Source organism: Leopardus geoffroyi, chromosome C1, assembly GCF_018350155.1.
Source record: "Leopardus geoffroyi isolate Oge1 chromosome C1, O.geoffroyi_Oge1_pat1.0, whole genome shotgun sequence".
Classification (NCBI taxonomy): Eukaryota; Metazoa; Chordata; class Mammalia; order Carnivora; family Felidae; genus Leopardus; species Leopardus geoffroyi.
Genome location: NC_059328.1, coordinates 151554508 through 151579203, shown reverse-complemented (window position 1 = coordinate 151579203; position 24696 = coordinate 151554508). Strand labels below are relative to the sequence as shown.

At 40.0% G+C, this 24696-nt stretch overlaps 1 protein-coding gene and 1 long non-coding RNA gene across 3 annotated transcripts in view; one reads left to right on the top strand and one right to left on the bottom strand.

The window, feature by feature from the left end:
* Positions 1–1126: 1126 nt before the first annotated feature.
* On the bottom strand, positions 1127–24537 carry LOC123598988. 2 transcript variants are annotated; one of them, XR_006712914.1, is made up of 4 exons: positions 22659–24537; positions 11810–11941; positions 8322–8383; positions 1127–2115 (listed from the first exon to the last, which is right to left on the bottom strand). It is a non-coding gene; the product is annotated as an uncharacterized LOC123598988 (long non-coding RNA). The 2 variants fall into 2 exon arrangements; XR_006712915.1 differs by having other exon boundaries at positions 22731–24537.
* Positions 11529–24696, top strand: part of DPP4 (dipeptidyl peptidase 4) — a 109910-nt gene continuing 96742 nt past the window's right edge. Inside the window, exon 1 of the mRNA XM_045480008.1 lies at positions 11529–11595. Coding sequence (XP_045335964.1) covers positions 11544–11595 — 52 coding nt within the window. The 5' untranslated portion in view covers positions 11529–11543. The remainder of the gene's footprint in view (positions 11596–24696) is intronic.

Here is a 24696-nt window from a genome sequence, read left to right as displayed (position 1 = left end):
CCTCCTATGTAACTAAGAAAACTAATGCAATCAGAAAAGCCCTTCCACATCTATCTATCTGCATGTGTGCTCATACCACACTTCCCTTCTTGCACTAGAGTGGAGTCATTCATATGCCTACAGACCAGCCCCTCCAATGGTATGCTAGATCCATCATCTCCTATCTACTCAAGCCATTGCTCTAGCAATTTTCCTTCTCTCTCCTGTCCAATTTATTCCTCTCTACTGGGTCTAGCCCATCAGCCTACAAACATACTTTTATTATGTATTCATTGATAAAAACTCTTCATCCTATATTTCTCTCCAGCTATTGCCCATTCTTCTCCTTCCCTTAACAACAAACTCCTTGAAAGAGCTGTCTATACTTGCTGTTTCGATTTTGCTCCTTCTGTTCTTTGTTGAACCTAGTCTAATCAAACTTTTGCTATGATTACTTCCCCAGATTCGTTCTTATAAAGCCCATCAGTAACTTACACATTGCTAAATCCAACGATCAATTCTCAGGCTTCATCTTCCTTGATTGTTAGCACTTGACAGACTTGTACAAGCCTTCCTTTTTACAACACTTTTTTCACCTGACTTCCAGAACACTTTGCTCTCCTAGTTTTCCTCTATAGGACTGCTATGAAGGCAGAAAGGAGAAGAGTGCTATTTGAACCAGAATTGTACAAGTCTCTGTAGTCATTAGGAGATTGGGTTAGAGACAATAGTCAAATATAGAAGGCTTAGGAACCTTACCTGGTATTGAAGGAAAGAGAGTAATTGACCTTTGCATGATGCAATACGAGGGCATTGACCCTAGAAAGATAGTCCAGGGAGGAAGGTAGATATTGGCATTCAGGACATCAGCTCTTGGGGATCAGAGATCCAGGCAAATGGCCAACGGATGTAGTAATGACAGGCAAGGGGAAAGATAAGGTAACCATATTGAAAATCCTAACTCCAGCCCAGTAACCAAATTGTATTGATATTAATACTATTCATACATTTACTACCTAACTCATACAAAGTGGCTATTGTTCATGGCTATTCTTTCTGCCCAATATCTCTGAGCAATGTAGCTATTTTTACCCAACTGTATGGATGAAGAGACTGAGGTTAAATGGAGGTGCTTTACACACAGTGCTTTACACACAGAATTCTGGGCGAGAGAGTCAGAAGCTTCAGATGGCATGGTCCAGAAAGACCAGTAAATCAACATCAGATCTTGAGACTGGGTGCCAGATATGGGTGAGTGTAAGGATGGGGTGGGAATAAGTAGCAATACTGACAAGCCAGCAGGAAGTGGTACTTCCTGTGTGTCAGTACATGCAGATGAATTGAACTGAGTACAGGTAGAAGAAACAGGTGGGATCACCTGACTGAAGGAATGGAGTGGAGGTGTAGAAAGCTGAGTCATCTCTGACAATCATCCCAGAGAATAAATAAACCTACAGTTCCCTGTGGAAGATCTGATGTTTACTTCGTGGAATCCCTTGGCATCTGTCCTGAGAAGAAGCAAACATGTGGCATCTAGTGGGATGGCCATTGGGTGCTATAAGGGCTGAGCAAGGGGTGGGAAGGGTGGAATTTTTCCCTATATTTAACTAGATCATCATCCAAAGGATTTTAAACCGTTCATGGAAAATGCATAATACTCAAAAAATGGAGTAAAAACTTGACAAAATATTTTTCTGACATGCAATTTGTTACTTCTTCTTAGAGCAGGAGTTTTGAAATTTCAAGTGTAACAGTATATTAAACAAGTGTGACCCATAATGAAATCACAGCACCTGCTTTTATGATCCATTCCCCCTACACATGGGTTCAATGGAGTTAACCTTCCCTTGCCCTTGGATGAACACTCAGGCATATTCTAATGACTTTTTTAGACATTCTCAGATGTCTATGTCAGGAAAAGGGTATCCTACAGTCACTTTAGTAACAAAGAGAGTTAAATCCACTAACTGGAATATCTTACATAGTCCAAAACTGGAACTGATTTATCCTAAACCTCTTGCCTCCTTGCTTGGGCTGCTGCCCTGTGGAGGGTTATCCATGATTTCTTCACTCTGTGCTCTTCCTCTTCCCTTCTGATGTTCTTCCTGCAGCTTACTAGCCAGTTCCTGGGTGGAGCTAGAGTCAGGAGAAGAACAAGAAATAGTAAAGGGATAGGCAATGTCCTTCATGAACTAGTTTTGTCTAAATGTTTTAAATGTTTACAAATGAGTCTTTCTTTTATGAATACTGTCATAAGCATCCTGTCAGGTCTCTCCTAGACCTTCCTGCAGTTCCCTTGTCCTGGACAGATGCATCCTATTATGGGTTGTCAAGGGTAGGATGACCAACCATCCCAGGTTTATCAAGGTGTATCCATCCCTGTTTTAGCATTGGAAGTCCCATGACCCAGGAAACTCATCAGTCTGGTTAAACCGGAAGAGTGGGTCACCCTAGTCATGCCTCTATAGCCCTTAATTAATCTGGTTATCAACTACAACTTCTGGATTCTGGTCCTTCACCCACCTAGACCCCTATTAGACAAAGACAATAATAAATTCACACTGCCTCACTCAAATCACCCTCATGCCTATTCCACATAGACTATTCCTTCGCTCCTTAGAAATCTGGAGGTATAAACCCTTCATCTTTATTGAATCCAAGTATTTGTAGCAATTATCTCCAAATGTACAAGGGAAGCAGCTCCCAGAACCTCCCTTCCTCTTTCTTGGAGAGAATCAAGTATACCGTGGGCCCATTAGAATAGATTCCTTTCCATTTACCTCTGAGAGGGTCTGGTGACACCCAGTGGGCCTCAAGGGGTGTCTAATTTGAGCTTCTCCTTGGGAAGATACATGTTCCTCATGGGTGTGGTCAAGCCTGCTTGTAACCCCTATGAGGTGGATAGTGAGCCTATAAATAACCCTGACCTGGAGCTGCCTACCTTGTCTATTCTATGAGGTAGGATAATAAAGACATTATTAATTAAATCACATTAAAAATATAAGAATAATTTTAATAAAATAATAAAATAAAACTGTTATTTGAAATAAAATAGCAGTGATAAATAATAAATTTTAATAAAGTTTGATTTAAAAAATAAAGGTAGCACTTAACCCTGTTGCCATTGCCCTGTTTGGCTGGCTTTCTCTCTTTCTTTCTTTTTAATGAAGTATAGTTGACACAGTATTACATTAGTTTCAGGTGTATAACAGTGATTCAACAAGTCTATACATGATGCTATGTTCACTGCAAATACAGCTATCATTTGTCTCCATACAATGCTATTACAATACCATTGACTATATTCCCCAGGCTATGCCTTTTATTCTTATGACTTGTTCATTTCATAACTGGAAGCCTGTTCCCATATTTGGCTTTCTAAGGTGTAAGCTAGGCACTAATCTTCTGAGAATCCCAACTGCAAGAAACATCGTTCAAAATGCTCCCAATGAACCCACAGAAGTCTCCTCTTTCTAAAGTTGGAACAAAGGAGATAATATACACACCATTCCCTAGGTTGGAGCAACTTTTCTTTCCAAAGATGTCACTTCAAAATTCTCCATATCAACTCGGCATTTTAAAGTGGTTGAGGGGATTCAAGTCACGGAATGTAAATGTTGCATACTGTGATCTGGCTAAAAAATATCAGATCAAGTCTATCTTGGTGTCTCAGGCTCTAACTTTAATTTTAACACTCTATTACACAAGATTATAAAACACACACACACACACACACACACACACACACACACACACCAAAACACTCTACCCAGTAGGTGGCACCTGCAGAAATACATGCAGAGCATTTGTAGCAGATTGTATTTTCCAAAAATTGCCATAGCAATGTTTATGTTCCCACATACTCTCCCAGAACCTTGACATCCTTCCCTCAAGCAATGGAACCTATTCTCTTCTGTCTGAATATGGAACACTTCAGTGACTTTCTTCTAACAAACACAATGTAGTGGAAGTCTGACTTCCTAGATTAGATCCAAACAGGCAATATAGCTTCTAACTAGTTTTCTTTTTCCTTCTTCCTCCCCTTCTCCCTCCTTGCTCTATGCTCTCTCTCAAGCAGCACTAGCTACATAATTTGTGGGACCTGAGGCAAAATGAAAATGAGCTGCTTGTTATTCAAAAATTTAAAATTTCAAGACAATGGTGACAGTGCAATAAACCAAGCATGGGCTCTTTTTGAGTGTGGGGCTTTGTGTGACTGCACATATCACAAGCCCAGGAAATCAGCCCTGCTGGAGATGCTGACCCTTGAAAGCCAGCCACCATGCAGAGAGGAAGCCCATGCTACATGGAGAAGCCACATGTAACTTTTCCAGTTGAAAGCCCTAGGAAGACCCTCAGCCAACAGCCACACCAACCACCAGACGTGTGACTGAATGAGCATTCAGATGATTCTAGTACTCAGCTTTCCAGTCTCCTGGATGAGGTCCCAGATGTTGTAGAAACAAGCTGCTGTCATTGTGCCCTGTCCGAACAGTCCATGTAAATACTAAAAGGTTCCTTTATGTCGTCATATTTTGGAGTTGTTACAAAGCCATCTTAATACAACAGTATGATTTATAGACACAATTTATGAAAGACTTCAGCCCAGTCACACCTGCCCACTACTATACCCTCAGACACCAGAGCCCTACAGTGTTGCTGAAAAAGTTCCAATGTTCTGGACTGCAACCAATACAACACCATAGTGACCAGACCACAAAACTTCCCATCTGCACCCTACTGCTGCCTAAAACAGCCCCTGCTTTTGGCATCTTGGCCAGCATCGAACCTTAACCATTCTCCAGATAAGGTTCTGCAGCTCCCTTTAGAGCTTTAGCCTTAGGACCTTTGAGACCATGCAACCCTGATATCATGGGCAACCCTCTAGGTACACTCGCCAATAAGACCGAACCCCCTCATCCAGAATTCAGACTTAGGTTTACTCTTCCAGCAACGTTGTACATTAAATTGACCTGAGGGAGTGGCTTCAGAACTTATGCATCGTTTATATCAGGATTTCTATGAAAATGAGGGTCTGAGATCCAAATCTCAAAGTTTTGAAACCCAACCTTTTCATTAAGAACCACAATCTACTCCCTAAAAATGTACAATCCATTTGACTTAAATAGTTACTGGAGGCCGATGGCTCTGTCTTTCCGCCTGCTTATTTGAGTGACTTTGGGAGTCATATCTCTTGGAATTTAAAACACTCAACCCAAAGCAATGTAATATGTCATAGCAGTCTAGAAAAGAAATACAAAAACAAAAACTCTAACTAGAAGGTTAGACATTTTTTAGGTTTTACAAATTATGAAACCATGACCACTGAAAGAAACTCATCCATTATACAAAATGATGTTATGAGTTATTTTGAAAAATATAGGAATGTTCTCAAAGTAAATGGGGATTTTACTATAGTAAATTTATTCCATGCAACAACTTACTAAATTATCTATCTGTTCCACTCTTGTTAGTTCCCAAATTTAGCTGTTCCTAAGCAAAGATGCCTTTTTTTTCTGACTCTTCCTTTCAGTCATATATCAATGCATGTACCATTTCAAAACCATGTAAACAATTAACTTACATGATACGCACTTTTAAAAAATCTAAATATTCTCAAATCTTGAAAATATTTCTCACATTCCTTTTTGGTATCCAGTTACCAAACAAAGTTAAATTCAGATTGTTATCAAACTTGTTTTCCATACCCAAACTGCATTCTGCTTATTTGGAACTCACCAAGCATAAGAAAAATTTAATAGAAAATTAAAATAAAATGGCATTGTACCCTTAAAGGGTTACATTTAATTATTAAAAAACAAATCTGTGACTTTTTTTTCTGTTTTCTTTTCTTTTTCCTGAACTATATCCAAATGAAACCAAGCAAGATCATAAAGAAAGGTTATCAAAATATGCAGTTCAGATTCCCTACAGGACCATTCCTATTGCCATAGTACTACAAAGTCGTAATAGCAGTAAACTATGAGGGAATGTGAATTCCTAGTTGAAAATCTGAAAACAGGATGTTAGAGAACAATGGCAAGCCACCCTGCCTAGTGGTGTATGTACAGTTAGAGAAATTGGCCAAATTTTATTATGAAATAAATGGAAACATTTTTAAGCACTTTGGAATGTTTTCATACTATTTAACTCCAAGTAGACATTCAATTATAAGCTTGTTAAATAAAATAATATGGTTTATCTCATTTTTCTCTCATCAACAACTGTGCAAGATGGGTAACACTATCACTGTTGCACGGGGAACACCTTGGGATTACTCAGCCACTAGCTGCATTCAATCCTCTTCCAACATCACACATCTGATGCTGCATTCACTCATTCATTCATTTTCTCATTTGCTTATTCCTTCACTCTTCACACCCAAAGATGTGCTTAACACATTTGAAGAGTACCCAGTTCGGTGGGGAACAGAGACACGGGAACTCAGACGTTCCATTATGGAGTAAGCTATGCGATAGAGGTAAACTGTTTGGAGCAGGCAGTACTCTCCAGAGGAGGTCATACTCAGTAGCATCCTAAAATAGAGATAATCGAATGAACTTGTTTTAATGCATATTGTCTAACTCAACACTTCTCAAACTATGCTGGAAGGAACACTAGCATTTGGCTTACTCTCAATAGATATTCTGTGGATAACAGAATATCCCAATTAACAAGAGTTGCTCTGTGGTAGGACCAAGCACTTCATTCACTGTAAATAATTTAAGCTGGCTCACTGTTTCATCAATAAGCCTGCTGAGTTTGATTATTCAGAATTAGTCCGGCATAATCTGGCTCATTTATGCAATAAGATGCAAGAAATGATTTCACAGCTGAATATTCTGACCTGGGAGGATCAAGGCACAAGACCCCAGAACAGAGAAGACAACTGCTAAACATTGCATCATACCACAATTTTCAGCGTTCCTGTGGCTAATACCCTGCATGGCTTTTCTTAATTGCTTGAGAATAAATTGGACAGTCTTTGGACGAATTTAGTGGGTGTGATAAAAAGTGAATTCATTTTAAAAACAAACTAGCCGTGCTGGATTTGTCAGTATTTAAGCAAGAAACCAAAATTGAGTTATCAAAGGAGCGTTTTGAAGTTGTACAAGGCAAAACCTCTCTACTCCAGGGTGAGACCAAGCAGCACCGACCACAAGAAGTCACTGAGCACCCACATTTCCTGGGAGGACAGAGAAGGGAGCTGGGTGGATAATCTGAGCAGCACAATGTTGAAAGCTGAAATTAGAATTAGTTAGAAAAAATTCAAAGTGCGAAGGAGCCTCTCCACACATCTTCAATTGTACGCAGCAAGTAGCCAGGTCTCAGTAACAACGTTGAGAAAAGCACACCCTTTTGTGAATTAGAAACTCGGCTGCAACCGAAGTAGCCCCACCTCTTGTCGTGTGTTTCCTGCCATTTTTATGGAAGTCTCAAATGTGTGCTGGTAATTTCTACTACAATTTTCCCTCAGGATACAACTTGCAGCCATGGAATACGTGGTAGGCGTTCTAAGGTTTGTTTACGTTTGCCATGGTTTTAAATGTCTGGAGCAAGACAGCACAAGTTCAGGGTGAAAGGGTGCCCTCTAGAACATGACAGGGCCCATCTCAGGGCTCACTATTTTAATATCTAAAGGGGCTTTGATTTTCAGCGGCACAGAATGCTTCTTACCTTAGCTGATACATCACACTTGCAAATAACCCCCTTGGACACTTTGCGGCTTGATTATGTTAGCACCGAGGCTCCCCCGTGCTGCAATCAGAGCAACTAGGGGTAACAGAAATTTGTTGAGCGTTTGCCCTGTGCTGGCCTCTTTGCATTATTTCCTCTCTTGGCAGGGAATTGGGACTCACTGATTCTGAAGTACCCACACCTTGATTGCCATGCCGATAAAGTTGTCCCCACAGCACCTGGCTCAAGACACAGCAGGAACACACGTCTGTCCCTCAGCCAAGCTTCTTTCTACAACTCGTGGGAAGGCTAATGTCCTTTCTTATTCTGCCAAACTTCACGTGAAGTATATTCTGTACTTTGGTTACAGAGGGAGGGAGGGTGTGGGAGAAAAGAAGAACAGAGAAAACAATGCTCTGCTTCTCATGTAAAGCTACAATTCTTTTTCGGAGGAAGTACAAACTGCATGAAAGTGCCCTGTTCCTCCTCTTTCTACATCTAGCTCCCTCCACCCTTATTTTCTTGGCTCTTCTAAGACCCATCTTTTGCTATAAGAGGGTAAATATTGGGGAGGGGCAAAGAAAGTTTGAAAACAATTCTAGTTCTTCTTTGGAATCCCAGAAACCATGTAAAACCATACTTTTACCCATATGCAATGTACTCACCTGCCATAGTTGCACTGGCTTCCTGACACCCCCACTGTCATTTGTCACCTGTCCCACCTATACTGTGATGGAAACATAAGAAAAGATGCAACATCATTTCCACAACCTTGTAAATGCTCAAATCTTTTTTTTTTTTTTTAATTCTGGAGTTTCAGAGCAAAACCAAATGGCGCTAATTACTAAAAAGCAAGTTTTCCAAACCAAATAATAAATCATTTTGAAAGGAAGTCTCCGAATCAGCCATTTACAGCATTTGGCTTTACTCTATTTTACAAATACCAAGTCAGTCTTCACTGATCTAGTCCAATGAAAAATTAGGCTGAAAAAAAAAAAGAAGAAAAAAAACCAAGAAATAACAAAATTAAGACTGACTCTTTTTTAGCATTGTAATTATAAGGAAATTTCACAATTACACATACACGTGTGTAAGTAATCTTGTGAATTTATATACTCATTTAACAAATGTTTTCCAATCATCTACAATATACTAAGTATGCCACCCCCAACCTTAAAGCCTTAACACTATAATTCATTATGTTCTCTCATAGGTCATTGGGCAGACTGGGCTCAGTTGGGTCATTCTTATGCAGGGTAGCTCATGTAGTTGCAATCAGATAGTGGTTTAAGCCTTCAACTGATGGCTTGACTGGTCGGGACTTCCAAGTTGGCTTGTTTCACAGCTGGATAGCTGGAACAACTGGGAAGGCTAGCTGCCTTTCCTCCCCCTCTCCCTCCCTCTGTCTCTCTCACCACGTAGTCTATGACAAAGCCAAGTTAGATGTCCTTAGAGTCAAGAAACCCACAGCAGTCACACTTATGAATGCTGCCAGAGCACAAAGAGACCGAGGCAGAAATGCCACGCTTCTTATGGCCTCAGAAGTCACCAGCTTCTCTTCCACTGATTTATTGATTATTTATCCTATTGATTATTTATAATAATATTGATTATTATCCTGTGTAGCCAATTATTTATCTATTGACTACACAGGATAAGCCTACATTTGCTGTGGGAAAAAATTACCCAAGGCATGAATACAGGGAGGTTTGGTTTGTTGGGGAGACCATTGTTAGCAACTAGCCAAGATACATAAGCACAGTTCCTAACCTCAAGAAGCTAATAGTAGCTAAATAAACACTGAATTAAGTTTTAAGTCCCGACTACTAACTTTGGTTTTTCCATATGGTTGTCAAAGTCATTTCATCTTTAAAAACTAAACAACAAAAAACTGGACTGAAATACCTACTGAAATGAATTTTTAATGGTGAATTTTTAAGTACTATGCAGAAATTAACAAATCATGCTGTCAAGAATATTTATGGATGTTGCTCATATGGAAAGCAGGACACAGATATACACTGTAAGCAGTGTATATTTGTAGACTATTCCTAATTTTGCTTAAAACACACATGTTAATACATGCACATGTACATACACATATAAATTCACAGAAACAAGACTAAAAAAAAATCCCATGAACATATTTAAGATGGTTAGGATATAAGTGTTTGTTTTTTCTTTCTTTGTACTTTTCTAATTTCCACAATGAACATCTATTTCTTCTAAAACAGAATCAGTGTTATAATATAGTATATTTAAACTAATATCCTGAGAGGGAAGGAAAGTGAACAGTCTTTCTGGAATTTGGGCTTCCCAAGATAACATAATAAGATGGCAAGTTAGCATTGAATCCTAATATGATACTTGGTAAAAGTGAAGTGAAGACTTCAGGGTAGCTGAGGTGAGGTTCACAGGACTTCAACATTAATCACCTTATATAGGAGGAGTTAGACAACAGAGTATTTCTTAAATGTCCTATGAGCAGAAACCACATCCTGACATAGGAAAGAGTACAAGGTCTCTGGGTTCTGTCCTCAAACACTGAGGTTCTTAAAAGAGAAGTGCTTTTGACCATGATATTTGTGTGATGCCATTTGACCTATTTCATAAGTTTCCAAAAAAGAGAATAAGAATAAAAACAGGTAAAAGAGGAAACATAAATAAATATATACGTATGTCTCCACAGTGTATGAGGTCATCCATCAAGGCCATCCATTGGGGAATCCAGTAAATTGGAATTATGGTGGGAAGAATGCCCTTTCCTCTCCTATAGGAAGATTATACGGAGAGGAATAGGAAGAAATGTCAGTGGGAGGAGCCCATGAGTGATAAGAAGAAACAAGAACTTAGTGGTGATAGAGTGGCTAGTTGAGCACTAAGCTTCTGTCACAGGCAATGAAATGTAGGGCATAAACCACAGTTTAATTTAAAAATAACTCAGGGATGCTTGGATAGTTCAGTCAGTTGAGTGTCTCACTCTTCATTTCAACTCAGGTCATGATCCCAGGATTATAGGATAGAGCCCCAAGTCAGGCTCTGTGCTGAGCATGGAGCCTGCTTAAGATTCTCTCTCTCTCTCTCTCTCTCTCTCTCTCTCTCTGCCCTCTCCCCGACTTGTGCTCTCCCTCTCTCTCTCTTTCAAATATAAATAAATAAATAAATAAATAAATAAATAAATAAATAAATAAATCACTCACTCAAGTTCTTCATTTTTCAAGGACAGTTAAAAATGTTGAAGTACATAGTTCACAATGCTACCCCAAAATTTTCTTTCCCCTTTATGGAATGTCTGCTAGTCACCTGCCCCAATATCCATTTTCCTTTTCTTCCTTTGAAGTAGAACCCGTGATTTGGCTGGACAGCTAGAATAAAGTAAAAACATCTCCCAGGTGTGGCCATGTGACTAAATTCTCGGCAATGAGTTTAAGTGGAAGTGTTGAGTGCAGCTCCTGAGAAATCTTCTCAAAGGGTGTCGGCAGGCCTTCCCTCTTCCTTCCTCCTTTATGCTGGCAATAATACAGATGATTTCACTAGAACTGAAGCTCCTATTTGGACCATGGGAGAGCCCGCTAAAGACAGTGGATTAAGAAGGGAGAAAGACCCTGAGTCCTTGATGCTCATGGAACTTCCATGACGGTGATGAACTACCTATGTTTGGACTTTTTATTTTTTATAATTTTTTTAATGTTTATTTATTTTTGAGAGAGAGACAGAGCGCGAGTGGTGGAGGGGGCAGAGAGAGAGGGAGACACAGAATCCAAAGCAGGCTCCAGGCTCTGAGCTGTCAGCCCAGAGCTCAACGCAGTGCTCGAACTCATGAATTGCGAGACCATGACCTGAGCCGAGGTCGGACGTTCAACCGACTGAGCCACCCAGGCACCACTATGTTTGGACTTTTTAAAGTGACTGAGGAAGAGGAACAATCTTCTGTGGTAGGTAAGCTACCATTCTTCAGAGGATTTTCTGTTGCTTGCAGCTAAATGTAATCTTTGCTGATTCAAAGTCAAATCCCTTAAATTCTAAATCTCTATATCTTCCTTTTCTAAAACCCCCTAGAAAAACTCCTCCATACTTGCAGTCTCCAGGATCTCAGCCTCAGTCAGACCCCCAAGAGGTTTTTCTTTCATTTCCCAAGAGAAGAACATCTCACCTCCCCAGTAACCAGGTTCCTGTCATTCTATCCACTCATTCATCCTCCTGACTTCAGGCTGTAGCTACCTGTCCTCATTCTCAAATTCTTCACCACATATTTCACATGACTGGTGGCAATGGCAGGACCACTCTGAAAGTCAGGATGGGAAGAAAATAAGCAATCACAGCCTAATCTTTCTTAGAGGAAGGGAAAGGGAGTTGTGGGGAGATCCATACATTAATTAAAATTAATAAATTTTACTGTATCACACAACTTTGGGGAAGTGAAATAATTAAGGGAAAATTTCAATGTTGAAAAGATACATTTTTCACACGTGCAAATAGCTTTGTAGAAAATGCATATTTTTTCCTGTGATTATTTCTTGTATTGAATAAGATAAATTGAAAAAATGAAAAATCATACAGCTCTTTGAGATGATACTTGAGAAAGAGCAATTCTGGAGCAGCATTTTAATTATTTTAGATCTTACACTTACATGGCATTTAAATGCATTACTTCTTTTTACATCCTAAACAACCCTAAAAGGTGAATATTATTATGACCCTCTATACACAGGAGAAAGCTGAGGCTCAGAGAAGTCAAATCCCTCACCCACGTTCACATAATAGTCAAGCTATATTACTGTTCTCAAATATTGCCTGTCCCACACTATGGGAGGATTAGACCCTGTCACATCTTTGGCATCAGGCTTGGCAGTGTGACTTGCTTGGGCCAATGAAATGTGAGTAAAGGTCCAGTGTCATTTCCAAACATAAGTTTTGAGAGTGATTCTTCTACCTTCCTTTCCCTGCTATGAGGCCCGCCTGCCGGGGTAGAAGCTGATTCACTGAAAAAATATGTAGAGTTGAGCCACAACTGGTGGACACTTAATCCGACCAAGAAATACCACTCTGTTTATTTACTCCTGTCAGACAGTTTAGACTAAGGTGACTGATGCGCAACGTGAGTGAGTGGAAAGCCTGGGTCTGAAAGCCCAGTGCACTCCATGCAGCATCTGCTTAGTGTTCCCTGGCATTGCAGCACAATCTAAAGAGCCGAAGGAATGGCCATAACTCTCCATTTCCTCCCTCCCCCATGGTGGGAATTTCTTCAGTCTACTTGAACCTGGCAACCTATTATCCCAGGCCGGTATTGATGTTTTCCCAAAGGGCCTGTTGTCAGGCCATTTAAGTGCAATTCAACACACAGGACTATTCTTGACTGGTGCCCAGGGCCCCTGAGGGCCCGGCTGCTACAGAACTCAGCTGGACAGTGGCTCTTCTGCCCACCAACGGGCTCTCACTCTCACTGCCATCAAACCCCAGCTCCCCACTCCACCATGGTCAAATGCACTAGGAGAGTTTCCCTGGACACTTCCCTCTTCCCCTCTTCCCTGTTCGAATCCCTCAGCTTTGTAAGAGGAATAAAAGCTTTGAGATTAGGGGTGTCACTGTAGTTCCAAGACAGAAGGCTTTAGGCAAGCCACAAGAAAAGGCTACTCATAGCTCACCTTTATTAAAAAAAGGGAGATCAATAGGTATCTTGTCAAGGTCCAACAAGGAAGGACAGCAATCATCACAGAGAAAGCTAACATTTAGGCCGGAGCTGTACCAGGACATCAACTGTAGCTGACATGGCTGCCAAGGAAACCCTGAGTTCCCCAGATTTCATGGCAAGGTTAAGAATCAGCTTGGTAGCTATGTGACAGGACCTTGGCGGCAGGAGGGGGGTGGGTCCCAGAAATCTGCTGGGTAGAACACAACTTGGTCATCCTCTCCAAGGCTGGTGTGGCTTGAGAAATGTGCATAATAGTTTGATTATATTTGTCACAGCAAATGCTCTCTTGCCAAAAGTGTTTATCCACCACCACCAAATACATGGATACGACAACTTGTGATGAGTTGAAACTGTGTAAGTTTTCCCATATCTTATTGTCAGTAGTAGTGTTTTTCATTGATATGAAAGAATATGGGGAAGTTTTAAATATCTACAAGGAAAAAATTGTACTGGTTACAGAGCTTTTTAAGGAAACCTTCTTACTTTTTGGATTTTTTGGAGCCATTATGATTTTAGTAACCATCTTTAAAGTTTATTTAAAATCCCATTCCTTATAAGACCTATTATCAAAGTTTTAAGAGGAAACTCAGTGGAGAAAATATCTTTGCCACAGGGCAGATGATGTGAGGAAATGTGGATATATATTTCTGATATATTTTGTGGACCAGAAAGGATTTGTAAACTTACTAAGCACCTGTTCAACTAAGAGGAAGTCCCACCATTTTATTTGCCCCAATCCTACATCTGAAGAGGGTAAAGCTTGAGGGAAAATGAGGAGGAATAGAAATTAGAACAGGGGATTACCCAAAGATTCAAAGGAGGAACCTTCAAATAGTTTGCCAGATAGGTTTGACTTGCAGTAGAGAAGTGATTCCAAGGTCAGTTAGGGCTGTATTTTACTGTCTTTAGAACAAATATAATGTGTCTTGTAACTGGATCCATTTCTATGTTTACATATTCTGGTAAAGTCCTACGTGTGTTTGTGTGTGTGTGGGTGTGTGTTTCCCAAAAGCTAAGGGGAAAGGGGATTTTCCTCACTCTGGTGAAGCTAGCGGAAGAGATCTGTTTCTAGGGCCCATAAATCCCGCTGGCAACAGCTGTTCCAACTGGACAAACAGAGGAGGAGCTCAAAAGGAAGGAAGAATGGGAACAGCTGTTATAACTGATGCTATGCTCCTCCTCTCTCCCCACAGATTCCTTTTACTAGCTGTTCAAGTCTTCTTTTTCACTTTTTTACATGACATCTATCTTTTTTTTTTAATGTTTATTTATTTTTGAGACAGAGACAGAGCATGAATGGGGGAGGGTCAGAGAGAGAGGGAGACACAGAATCTGAAACAGGCTCCAGGCTCTGAGCTGTCAGCACAGAGCCTGACACGGGGCTCGAACCCACGGACTGTGAGATCATGACCCGAGCCGAAGTCGGATGCTCAACCGACTGAGCCACCCAGGCACCCCTACATGACATCTATCTTAATACTCTTTCCCCAAATTCCTCATGACTACTCCCTTACCTTCATCAGGTCTTGCCCAAATGTCAGCTTCTCATTGAGCCTTCTCTGCCCCTCCATTTATTATTTTTTACAAGTATTTATTTATTTATTTATTTATTGTGTGTGTGTGTGTAAGAGAGAGAGAGAGAGAGAGTGAGAGGGAGAGGCAGAGAGAGAGAGAGAGAGAGAGAATCTCAAGGAGGCTCCACTCTGCCAGCACAGAGCCCAACCCAGGACTCGATCCCATGAACGAAACTGTGAAATCATGACCTGAGCCAAAATCAAGAGTTGGATGCTCAACCAACTGATCCACCCAGGCAGCCCTTCCACTTAAAAGTGCAGCCCTTCCCTCTCTAAACTAACATTCCCCATTCTCCCTTTCCACTTATTTTCTTGGTAGCACGATTTTATTCCTTTAAAATATAATATGTCATGCATACAAAGAGTATATAAAAGATATTTGTATATTATAAATCACACTAATAGAACAAACACCTACGGAGTTTACAACACAAGAATTTAAACCATTTTAAATTCCCTGTTGTCTTCCTCACCATATTCCTGATGTGTAACCAGGAGAATGTTCATAGTAGTATACATCATTTAAACCAAAACTGAAAACATCACAAATACCCATCAAAGAATGGATAAATGAACTATGATATATTCACCCAATAGAATACTCATCAGTGGAAATGAATGAACTATAGTTAAACACAACTGAGCATGGATAAATCTTAGAAACATAATGAGTGGAATAATTAAGTCCCAGAAGACCAAACAGAATATAAAATACCATTTATATAAAGCTCTAAAACAAGCAAAACAATGTTATTAACATGAATCTCCATAAATGTTAACACTATGGGACATATTCATCATCTTTATCTTAGCTAATTATTCAGATAAGACTCTTCCAACTTCAACATACATGTAAAATAATGTCTTCTCAATTCATGCCAATTTTAAACAATTTTAGTTCCCCAAATACAAAACTATATTTAACCTTCCAAGTTGGAAAATAGGAGTCAATCTTGACATCTTTTGTTTCTTGCCCACCATATAAAACTGATCACTTAAGGAAATTTTGCCTCTTCAATCTGGCCCCAATCTCCATCCAATTTCCCAGCTACCATCTCCTTAAATCATATCTTCAGCTTTGAATTCTAGATATTTAAGTTTCCTAACCCACGTACCCATTTCAGTCTATTCACAGTTTTTCTGTGAGTTATCCAGATGATTAATTTTTTTTGGTTTTTATTTCAATAAATCTCAAGTTAATTTAATATGAACACAATTGATTTATCAAACAGTCTGAAATTGTTGAGAGCTTAAACTTGACACTTTTATTTTTGTCTTCAATTGCCACATTAATTTGTGCCAGGATAAATTCTCCTTTTCAGTTACTTTCAAATGACTTCCAGGCCAGTCCGTTTTTATCCAGTTAAAACTTCCTTTTCATAGAGTTCCCCACTCCCCTTTGCCCCAGCTCATGCTGCTTTACCCCTGGCCTTAAGCCTGTAGGGCACAAAAGGTGGGATCCTCACCTTTATTTGAGTATGTCCACTACTTGGGTGAGAGCGGGTGGGTAAGGAAATCGGAGTTATGAAGAGATACTATTGGGTCCTATGAAAGGGTGATGTTGTGGTTTTCACTTGATTATACTAATGACCCGCTCCCTCAACATGGCTGCAGTGCAACTGATGCCTCTTTGGGGGACACAATGTATGTTCCCTTCAGGGCACACCGCGTTCTTGCAGGAGGGCTCATCTCACCATTCAGTTCTGGGTACAGGAGATCTGATCCAGCTCAGTGTATTGCAATCTCTTATTCAGTTATATCCTGAAGCCAGCTCATACTGGCCAATTGTTAAACTTTCAGAAATTTGGGGAGCTGTTTATTAATCCATTGGTAGCTTGAAACCAGCCCTGGTGGGAGAACTCACACTACACTAATTGGCGAAAACTATAAACCAGTTCTATTTTCTTTTCTTTTGAAAAGCCAGCAGTCAAACATTTACTAGAATTTACTAAAATGTCCACAGCTTTCGTCTCTCCCCGGTAATCTACTCCACAGCCTCTTGCTGCTGGAACCTCTTCATCCCAACCCTTTTGGGCGGGGTACTGACAACATGGTTAAAGCCTGCTATCGCACATAGTGTTCAAGTGACTCAGAGGAAAATCATGCACCCTTGCCACACCAAAGGGTGTGAGTGCCAACAATTGCACTGCTGGATGTTCACTCTTCCCCATCATCTCTCTCCAAATGTTTGCTCTTTCTGCTCAAACTAGGATAGGAGCAGTCTGAGCAATCAACAGCTTAAGGAGGCTTACAGCTCAGGAGAGAAATACTGATCCTCCCTTCTTAGAGCATTTACAATGTCTAGAAGCAATTCTCCTGGAGTCTCCTTTCCACTCGGAGAGGGGAGGGACTAACTTATCATACAAACAGCACTCCCAAGGTCTTGTCTCCCTGATGATTTTCCTGGGGCAGCAGTCCTCAAACCTTCTATCTCAGGATTCTTTTACCCTCTTGAAAAATATTGAGGACTCCAAAGAGGTTTTTGTGGGTTATGTTTTGTGGGTTCCTAAAATGGAGGAATTTTTAAAACACATAAACACAGAAGCATACATTCTATTAGCCATCAGAGTGATGACATCATCTCATTTCATGTAGCCTCTAGAAATCTCTACTGTGTACATGAAAGAATAAGAGTGGAAAAGGCAAATAATGTCATGTATATACATATATATATATATATATACATACCTGTAAATGCTTTGGCGTTATTGACCCCTCAAATAAAGGTCTCCCCTCAACGGTTTCCCCTCAATGGTTGGGAGAAAATTCTCTATGAGCCTCTTGTGTTTCTGCAGGCCTTGCTACCACAGGCACCAACTACCTTTGCTCACTACCTTTTTAAAGATGTTTGTATTGTGAACAACCTAGGAAAACTAAAGACGTTGTGTCCCTCCCAGTGTTTGCTCAGAAAAAAAGGGCACGTTTGATTTCTGTCAATTGTAATAAGGGTAATGTCTCTTTCTGGACTGTATACTGCTCTAGGCTATATATTTAGGAATTTTCATCCATAACCACAGTCTAATTTTAGAACATATTCACCACTCCACAAAGAATTAGCATTACCCTCTATTCTTCCTTACTCCTCTTCAGCCCTGAATAAGGTTTTTTAAATGATTATATCCTCACATTTTTGGAATTTGACATCAACAAAAACTTCACTCACTTAAGAAGATGATAGGAAATTTAAAATCATTTATTTGCAACTAACAAAGTACTTCCAACAGCTGAACTTATAAAAAAAATCTAGGGGCGTCTGGGTGGCTAGTGGGTTAGGTGTCAGGCTTTGGCTCAGGTCATGATCTCACAGTTCGTGGGTCCTAGCCCCGCATCGGGCTCTGTGCTGACAGCTCAGAGCCTGGAGCCTGCTCCGGATTCTGTGTCTCTCTCTCTCTCCGCCCCTCCCCCACGCACACTCTGTCTCTCGCTCTGAAAAATAAATAAAACATTTAAAAAATTTTTAAAGGCATTTTAGATACTATTGAACCTTTTCATTTTCCATTAATTATCTATTGCTAACTAACAAATTATCCCTAAATTTGGTAGCTTACAACAATAATAAAAATATATAATCTCACATGACTGTGGCTCAGGAATTTAGGAATGGTTTGGCTGAGCATTTCTGCCTCAGGTCTTCCATGAGGTTGCAGTCAAGTTGTGAGTAAAGGCTATGATCATCTGAAGACTTGATCGGGGATGGAAGATGTTCTTCCAAAGTGGTTCAATCACATAGTTACTATGGTGGGCTGGAAAATGGCCCCCCAGGGATGTCCATGTCCTAAAACTCAGGATTTGTAAATATATTACCTTACATGGAAAAAAAGGACTTTACAGATGTGATTAAATTAAAAATCTTAAAATGGAGAGGTGACATTGGATTATCCACACGGCCCCAGTGTGATCACAGAATCTGTGTAAAATGGAGGTAAAAGTATTAGGATGAATAGTAGAGGGGTGCCTGGCTGGCCCAGTCGGTAGAGCATGTGACTCTTGATCTCAGGGTGAGGTTGAGCCCCACACTGAGCACAGAGATTATCGTAAAGAAAAAAAAAAAGATGAATAATAGAAGATGTGAAGACACAAGCAAGAGGCTGGAGCAATGCAAGAAAGGACTCATAAACCAAGGAATGTGGGGGGTCTTGAGAAGCCAAAAAAGGCAGGGAAAGATTTTTCCCCTTTGAACCTCCTGAAGGAACCAGCCTTGCCAACACCTTGACTTTAGCCCGGAAGGACTGATTTTGGATTCATGACTTCTGCAACTGTAAGATAATAAATCTGTACTGTTTTAAGCCACTACATTCATAGTAATTTGTTATGGTAGCAATAGGAAATTAATTCAATTGGAAAGTTGGTGCTGGTTATTGGCAGGAAGCCTCATTTTTTTGCCACAAGGACATCTTCTTAGAGCTTCTTAAGTGCCCTCATGACATGGTAACCAGTTTCTCCTAGAGCAAGTGATCCAAGCAAGAACAAGATGGAAGCCACAATGCCTTTCACTATCCAGCTTCAAATATCACACTCTAATTTACATAAAATCCTACTGGTTACATAGGTGAGCCCTATCCAAGATGGGAGGGGAGACTACGTAGGGCATGAATTTGAGAAGCAAGAGTTACTAGGGTCCACCTTGGAAGCTGGCTAGCACACACAAGTATTTTAGATGATAATAAAACTCTAATTTAGAGAACCTTAAAAGAGAAGTCACCTTTGTCTCGTTTCTATGCCACTAAAGAGCACATCAGCCAACAATGGCCAGATGACCAATATAGGTAAAGACAGAGATTGGGGGTGGGGGGCACCTGAGTGACTCAGTCGGTTAAGTGTCCCACTTCAGCTCAGGTCATAATCTCGCAATTTGTGATCTCAAGCCCTGTGTCATGCTCCATGTGGTTTGGAGCCTGCTTTAGATTCTCTCTCTCTCCCTTTCTCTCTGCCCCTCCCCCACTTGTGTGCATGCTCTCTCTCTCTCTCTCTCTCTCTCTCTCTCTCTCTCAATAATAAATTAATTAAATAAATAACGACAGAGATTGGGGCTTTTGGCTCACAGAGACATAGGCTGGCTTCTCTGACACTCCTCCTTCCCCTTCAACACTGGCCTGGGCAATGATACTGTTGGGGCAATACTCCTTGGACACCCTCAATATGAATTCATCCAGCAATTCAGCAGACCTTGTCACAGTCTGGATCTCTGAAAGCAGAGCCTGAAACAAAGACTTACATTCAGATAGTTGATTTGGGGAATGAGTTCAGGTCAGGGCTTGGAAGAGTAAAAGCAAAAAAAGGAAAGAAAATCAATAAAAAGATGTCCTTAGACATTAGCCACCATTATGGTGAATGAAGTTCAATCCCACAGAATCTTCTGGGGACCCTTTTGAAATGCATTCAGAACGATGCCAGGTGATAAACATTGTAAGCATTGAACCATCAGTTCCCATGCCCTTGGTCAAAAACTACTTCATGGGCATTTATTTCCCACACCTCCAGGTTGCACATGTGGAGGTGTCAAGGTGATACTTACAGAACCCCAAAGCCATAGCAGCTGAGAAGCCCTGGGGCAGTAAGCCAGAGGCACACTGAAAAGTTGCAAGAAAGGTGCTGCTGGGTGTACTTGGAGAGGCTGGTAAGTCTGTGTGGAAATTGGTCACCACAACAGAGACTGACAAAGTGGACTGAGAAGATTTGTAGTGCTCCACTAATGGTGCTCCATATTCACTCTTTGTCTAGGATGGAAAATCTGCAATTGGCTAGGGAAATAGATAAGTACATGCCTAGATGGCAAAGAGCCACCTTGGCCATTCTGAACATGCAATATGGTGGCAGAGTAACACATGCTATATGTTTGTTCCTGGGAACCTTATGGCACTCTGTCTTCCATGGGAAAGGAGAAAGCAAAGTCTTTTTGCCATTTCCTAAGTCCCAAATGGCGTACCTGATGCCTAACAGGAAGCCCTCTAAAATGGGAGTTCCTTACCATCCATTTGTCCTCAGCTTGGAAACCTAATTGCCAATTTTAAAGCCTAAGAAAAACCATCTCAATCGTTATTCTATTGGTAAGCATATTCTAGATCACCCAGATGACTACCATATAAACAAACAAGAAAAAGATTCTTTTTTAGTGTTCACTGTGTTTGCATTTGATAAGATCAATTATCGTAACCTGTGGTAAGTTTAAAAAGTAGCTAAAAAAACTCTTCAGCATTCTTCCCATCAAGACATCAAGACATGGGATCAATGTCCCCTCCCCCTGAATCTGAGAGGACTTGTGGCTCATTGTAACCATAGAACACAGTGGAAATGACCCTTGTGTGACTCCTGAAGCTTGGTCAGAAAATGTGAGGCAAGTTCTACTTTGTGAGCTGGGACACTTGGGAGCCCTGGGCTGCCACGTAAGAAGCCTGACTCTCCCGAGGGTCCCATGCTGTGAGGAAGTTGAGACTGCCTGCAAACGCCTATGTTGAAGCTCCAGTCAACCACCAGGCATCAACTACCAGAGTGAACACATTGAGTTACCTCCGCCCTTGAGTCTTCTCAGCTGAGCCCCAGATACCATGTGGATAAGACAAGTCATTCCCACCGTGTTCAGCCTGAATTCCTGACTCACAAAATCCACAAAGCATAATAAAATGTTTATTTCAGCAGCTCAGTCTTGAGGGAGACTTAATACATTAAAAGGAGGTCAAATAACTTCATAGCATGTTGTATAGATGAAAGACACACAACAGTTTGAGCAGCAAAAAGAAGTAAAAGAACTGAATCATCTTAAAACACAAGGTATTATAGGGTGCGTCTGGGTGGCTCAGGCAGTTAAGCGTCCCACTGTGGCTCAAGTCATGATCTTACAGTTCATGAGTTCAAGCCCCGCATCAGGCTCCATGCTGACAGCTCAGAGCCTGGAGCCTGCTTCGGGTTCTGTGTCTCCCTCTCTCTCTGCCCCTCTCCTACTCACAATCTTTTTCTCTCGCTCTCTCTCAAAAATAAACAAACATTAAAAATTTGTTTTCTAAATAAAAAAAAACACGAGGTATTATAGGCATAGGGAACTCTTTCATGATTATTAAAATTCATTCTTTTCATGAATTTATTTCAGCAAAACATAATCTTTCACATTAAGTTAATGTTAATTTGAATTTTAGAATTCATACGGTTTTGTTTTTATTTAATATGTAAATTCATTTGGGTTCTTTAGTTGTTTAATAAACTATAAGCAAAAGGAATTTATATATAACTAGTTAAAGTTGGTATAAGATACATATTATCATAAAAATAATTTAAGTCAACTCTGAAAAATCATTTTCATTAAAAGGATTCATGTAATAATCAGATTTGCAAAAGATTGCTTTATATTGTTATCAGCTACCTTCTATTTAAAAACCCACCAAAACAACCTATTGCCTGTTGCCTTTGGATTAAATCCAAACCCCTTCATTAAAAAAACACAAGATCCTTCCCAATCCACCTCAAAAATCTGTCTTTATCTCTTCCCTCCCTTCATTCATTTGCCCTATGTTGCAGCCACCTCCAACTTCTCCCCAATCTCCTCAGGAACTCCTACCCTTCCTTAAAGACTCACTTCAACTGCCACTTCCTCTGTGAAATCTTTACAGATTCAGAGGATTCCTTTCTCTATGTTCCCACAATGTATCAGTCCAGGCCTGGCAGAAAACAGGTGGTACATTCAAATGGGTAATGTTTCCTGACAGAAACAAAACATTTCTTGAATTGACACAAGAAAACCTTACCATTAGCTCTGACTTTTGGTCAACAGATGCAGGCAGCCCACTGTGGAAGGAGCAAGAGATTCAATGCCTCACCGCATGTTTATCCTTTCCTCCGATCTGCTGCCAGGGTCCTGTTGGCTGAACCCAATAAGAAGCCAAAGGACAAAGAAACCCACTGATACAGTAGTCTATCCAGATCAGCCTCCCCAGGGAAAGGCAAGGTGGAGAAGGATGGAGGGTGGCAATGGGCGAGAAGGGAACACAAGACAACCAAGCTCTTTATTTATATGTGAATGATGTTCTGTTGCAATAACCTGTTTTCATGAGTGCTTTCCCACTGGACTCTGACCATGACATCATTACCTCCATATTCTCTGCACTTGGCAAAGGATTGGACAGAGCAGTCTCTTAATAAGTGTTTATTGAATAATGAATTGATAAGGGAATGACATAGCTGAGAACACTGAGAGCATAACTGGTGTTCTTGAATATTTTTCAATTTTTATTTAAAAAATTTTTCTCTAGTTGTTTTATTCCTATCATTTGGAATACACCCTCCCTCTTTTTTCTGTAATAAGCTCTTGTGTTATTTTTTTCCTAAGCAAAGCAGCTATTTGTATTGTATTTTCGTTTATTTGCATTTTGTTACTGAGATTTTAGTTCTTTAAGCCAGTTAGGATTATATCTTATAATAAAGCTCATTTTAATCTGTTTTATTTGTGTGTATATGATTGTAGAGCAATTTAATTTATAAAATAGGACACATTTATGGCACATGGCTTAAAATTTTCCCTTCAGTTTTGTTCTGATTTCCTAAATTTCTTTACACTATTTGTATGGATCTTGTCAATCAAATTTTATTCCGTATAAGAGATTAATAGAGGAATGCTACATTATAAGCCTTCCAGTTTCCTTGAATGATTTTTAGTATTCTGTAACACTTTTTTGTAATTAAGATTTAAATACCCAATCCCTCAAGACTTGCCATACAGAGAGCTGTCAATCAAAGAATTGGCAGGCTCTATGATCCGCATGATGAAGTCTTTATCCCTACTCTCTGATGCCTTCAAGACCAGCTTTTGCGAGCTGATCCTTCATTTCACATGTCTTAGAACTCACTCACACTTCTTATGCTTGGAAATGTAACACACAAAGTGACAACGTAATCCACAGCTAATAAGTTAGCGGCTATAAAAATGAACATTCACATAAACTTGCCAAGCATGGAGGATGGAGGTGTTACACCGTACTCGTGTATATATGTCTGCCAGGGCAATAGTACATATGCCTTTGGAGATGCTTCTAAGTTATGCAGAGAAGCCGACAATAATTCTTGAACTTTGTCGTCAGGATCCAGTTTCATTTAAGAGCCAAACCAACAGCATCAAAACACTTGGCCATGATCAGCCACAATCCAGCCGGTGAAGAACACATATAAAACTAGCCCTTGGGTTGCAAATTTTGTGGAAATAAGGCTATCTGAGCTGACTCTGTTGTGTCTTAGTTTGGGATACACGCTTTCACTGAAAAATTAATAGCAACGAGGGAGTTCTTGGATCTATTTTCTGCATATCTTTTAACTCCTTTCAGAGTCAAGTAAAATGAATAATCACTATTATTGCTTAGAGAAAGATTTTGATATTAAATTTATATCATTATTCTGAGTATAAAAATATAATTCTAGTGTTTTAAATTTTACATTCAAAATTTAAATGTTTAGGTTTATTCAGTTACAATTAATACTTAAATTAATGCATAATAAAATTTAACAGTGGCCTAAGATTTGAACCCCACACCATAAAACTGAGTTTTGCCCATTGAAATCTAATTTTAAATTTACCTATCCTACACAATAAGATAGGGTATTTGATGTACGATGCTTTAAACATTTATAAATTCTTGATTATATACATCTTGTTTTAATGTATTATATTTCTGAATATTGGTTTTTTAAAAAAATTTAATGCTTATTTATTTTTGAGAGACAGACAGACAGACAGATAGAGTGTGAGCAGGGGAGGGGCAGAGAGAGGGAGACACAGAATCCAAAGCAGGCTCC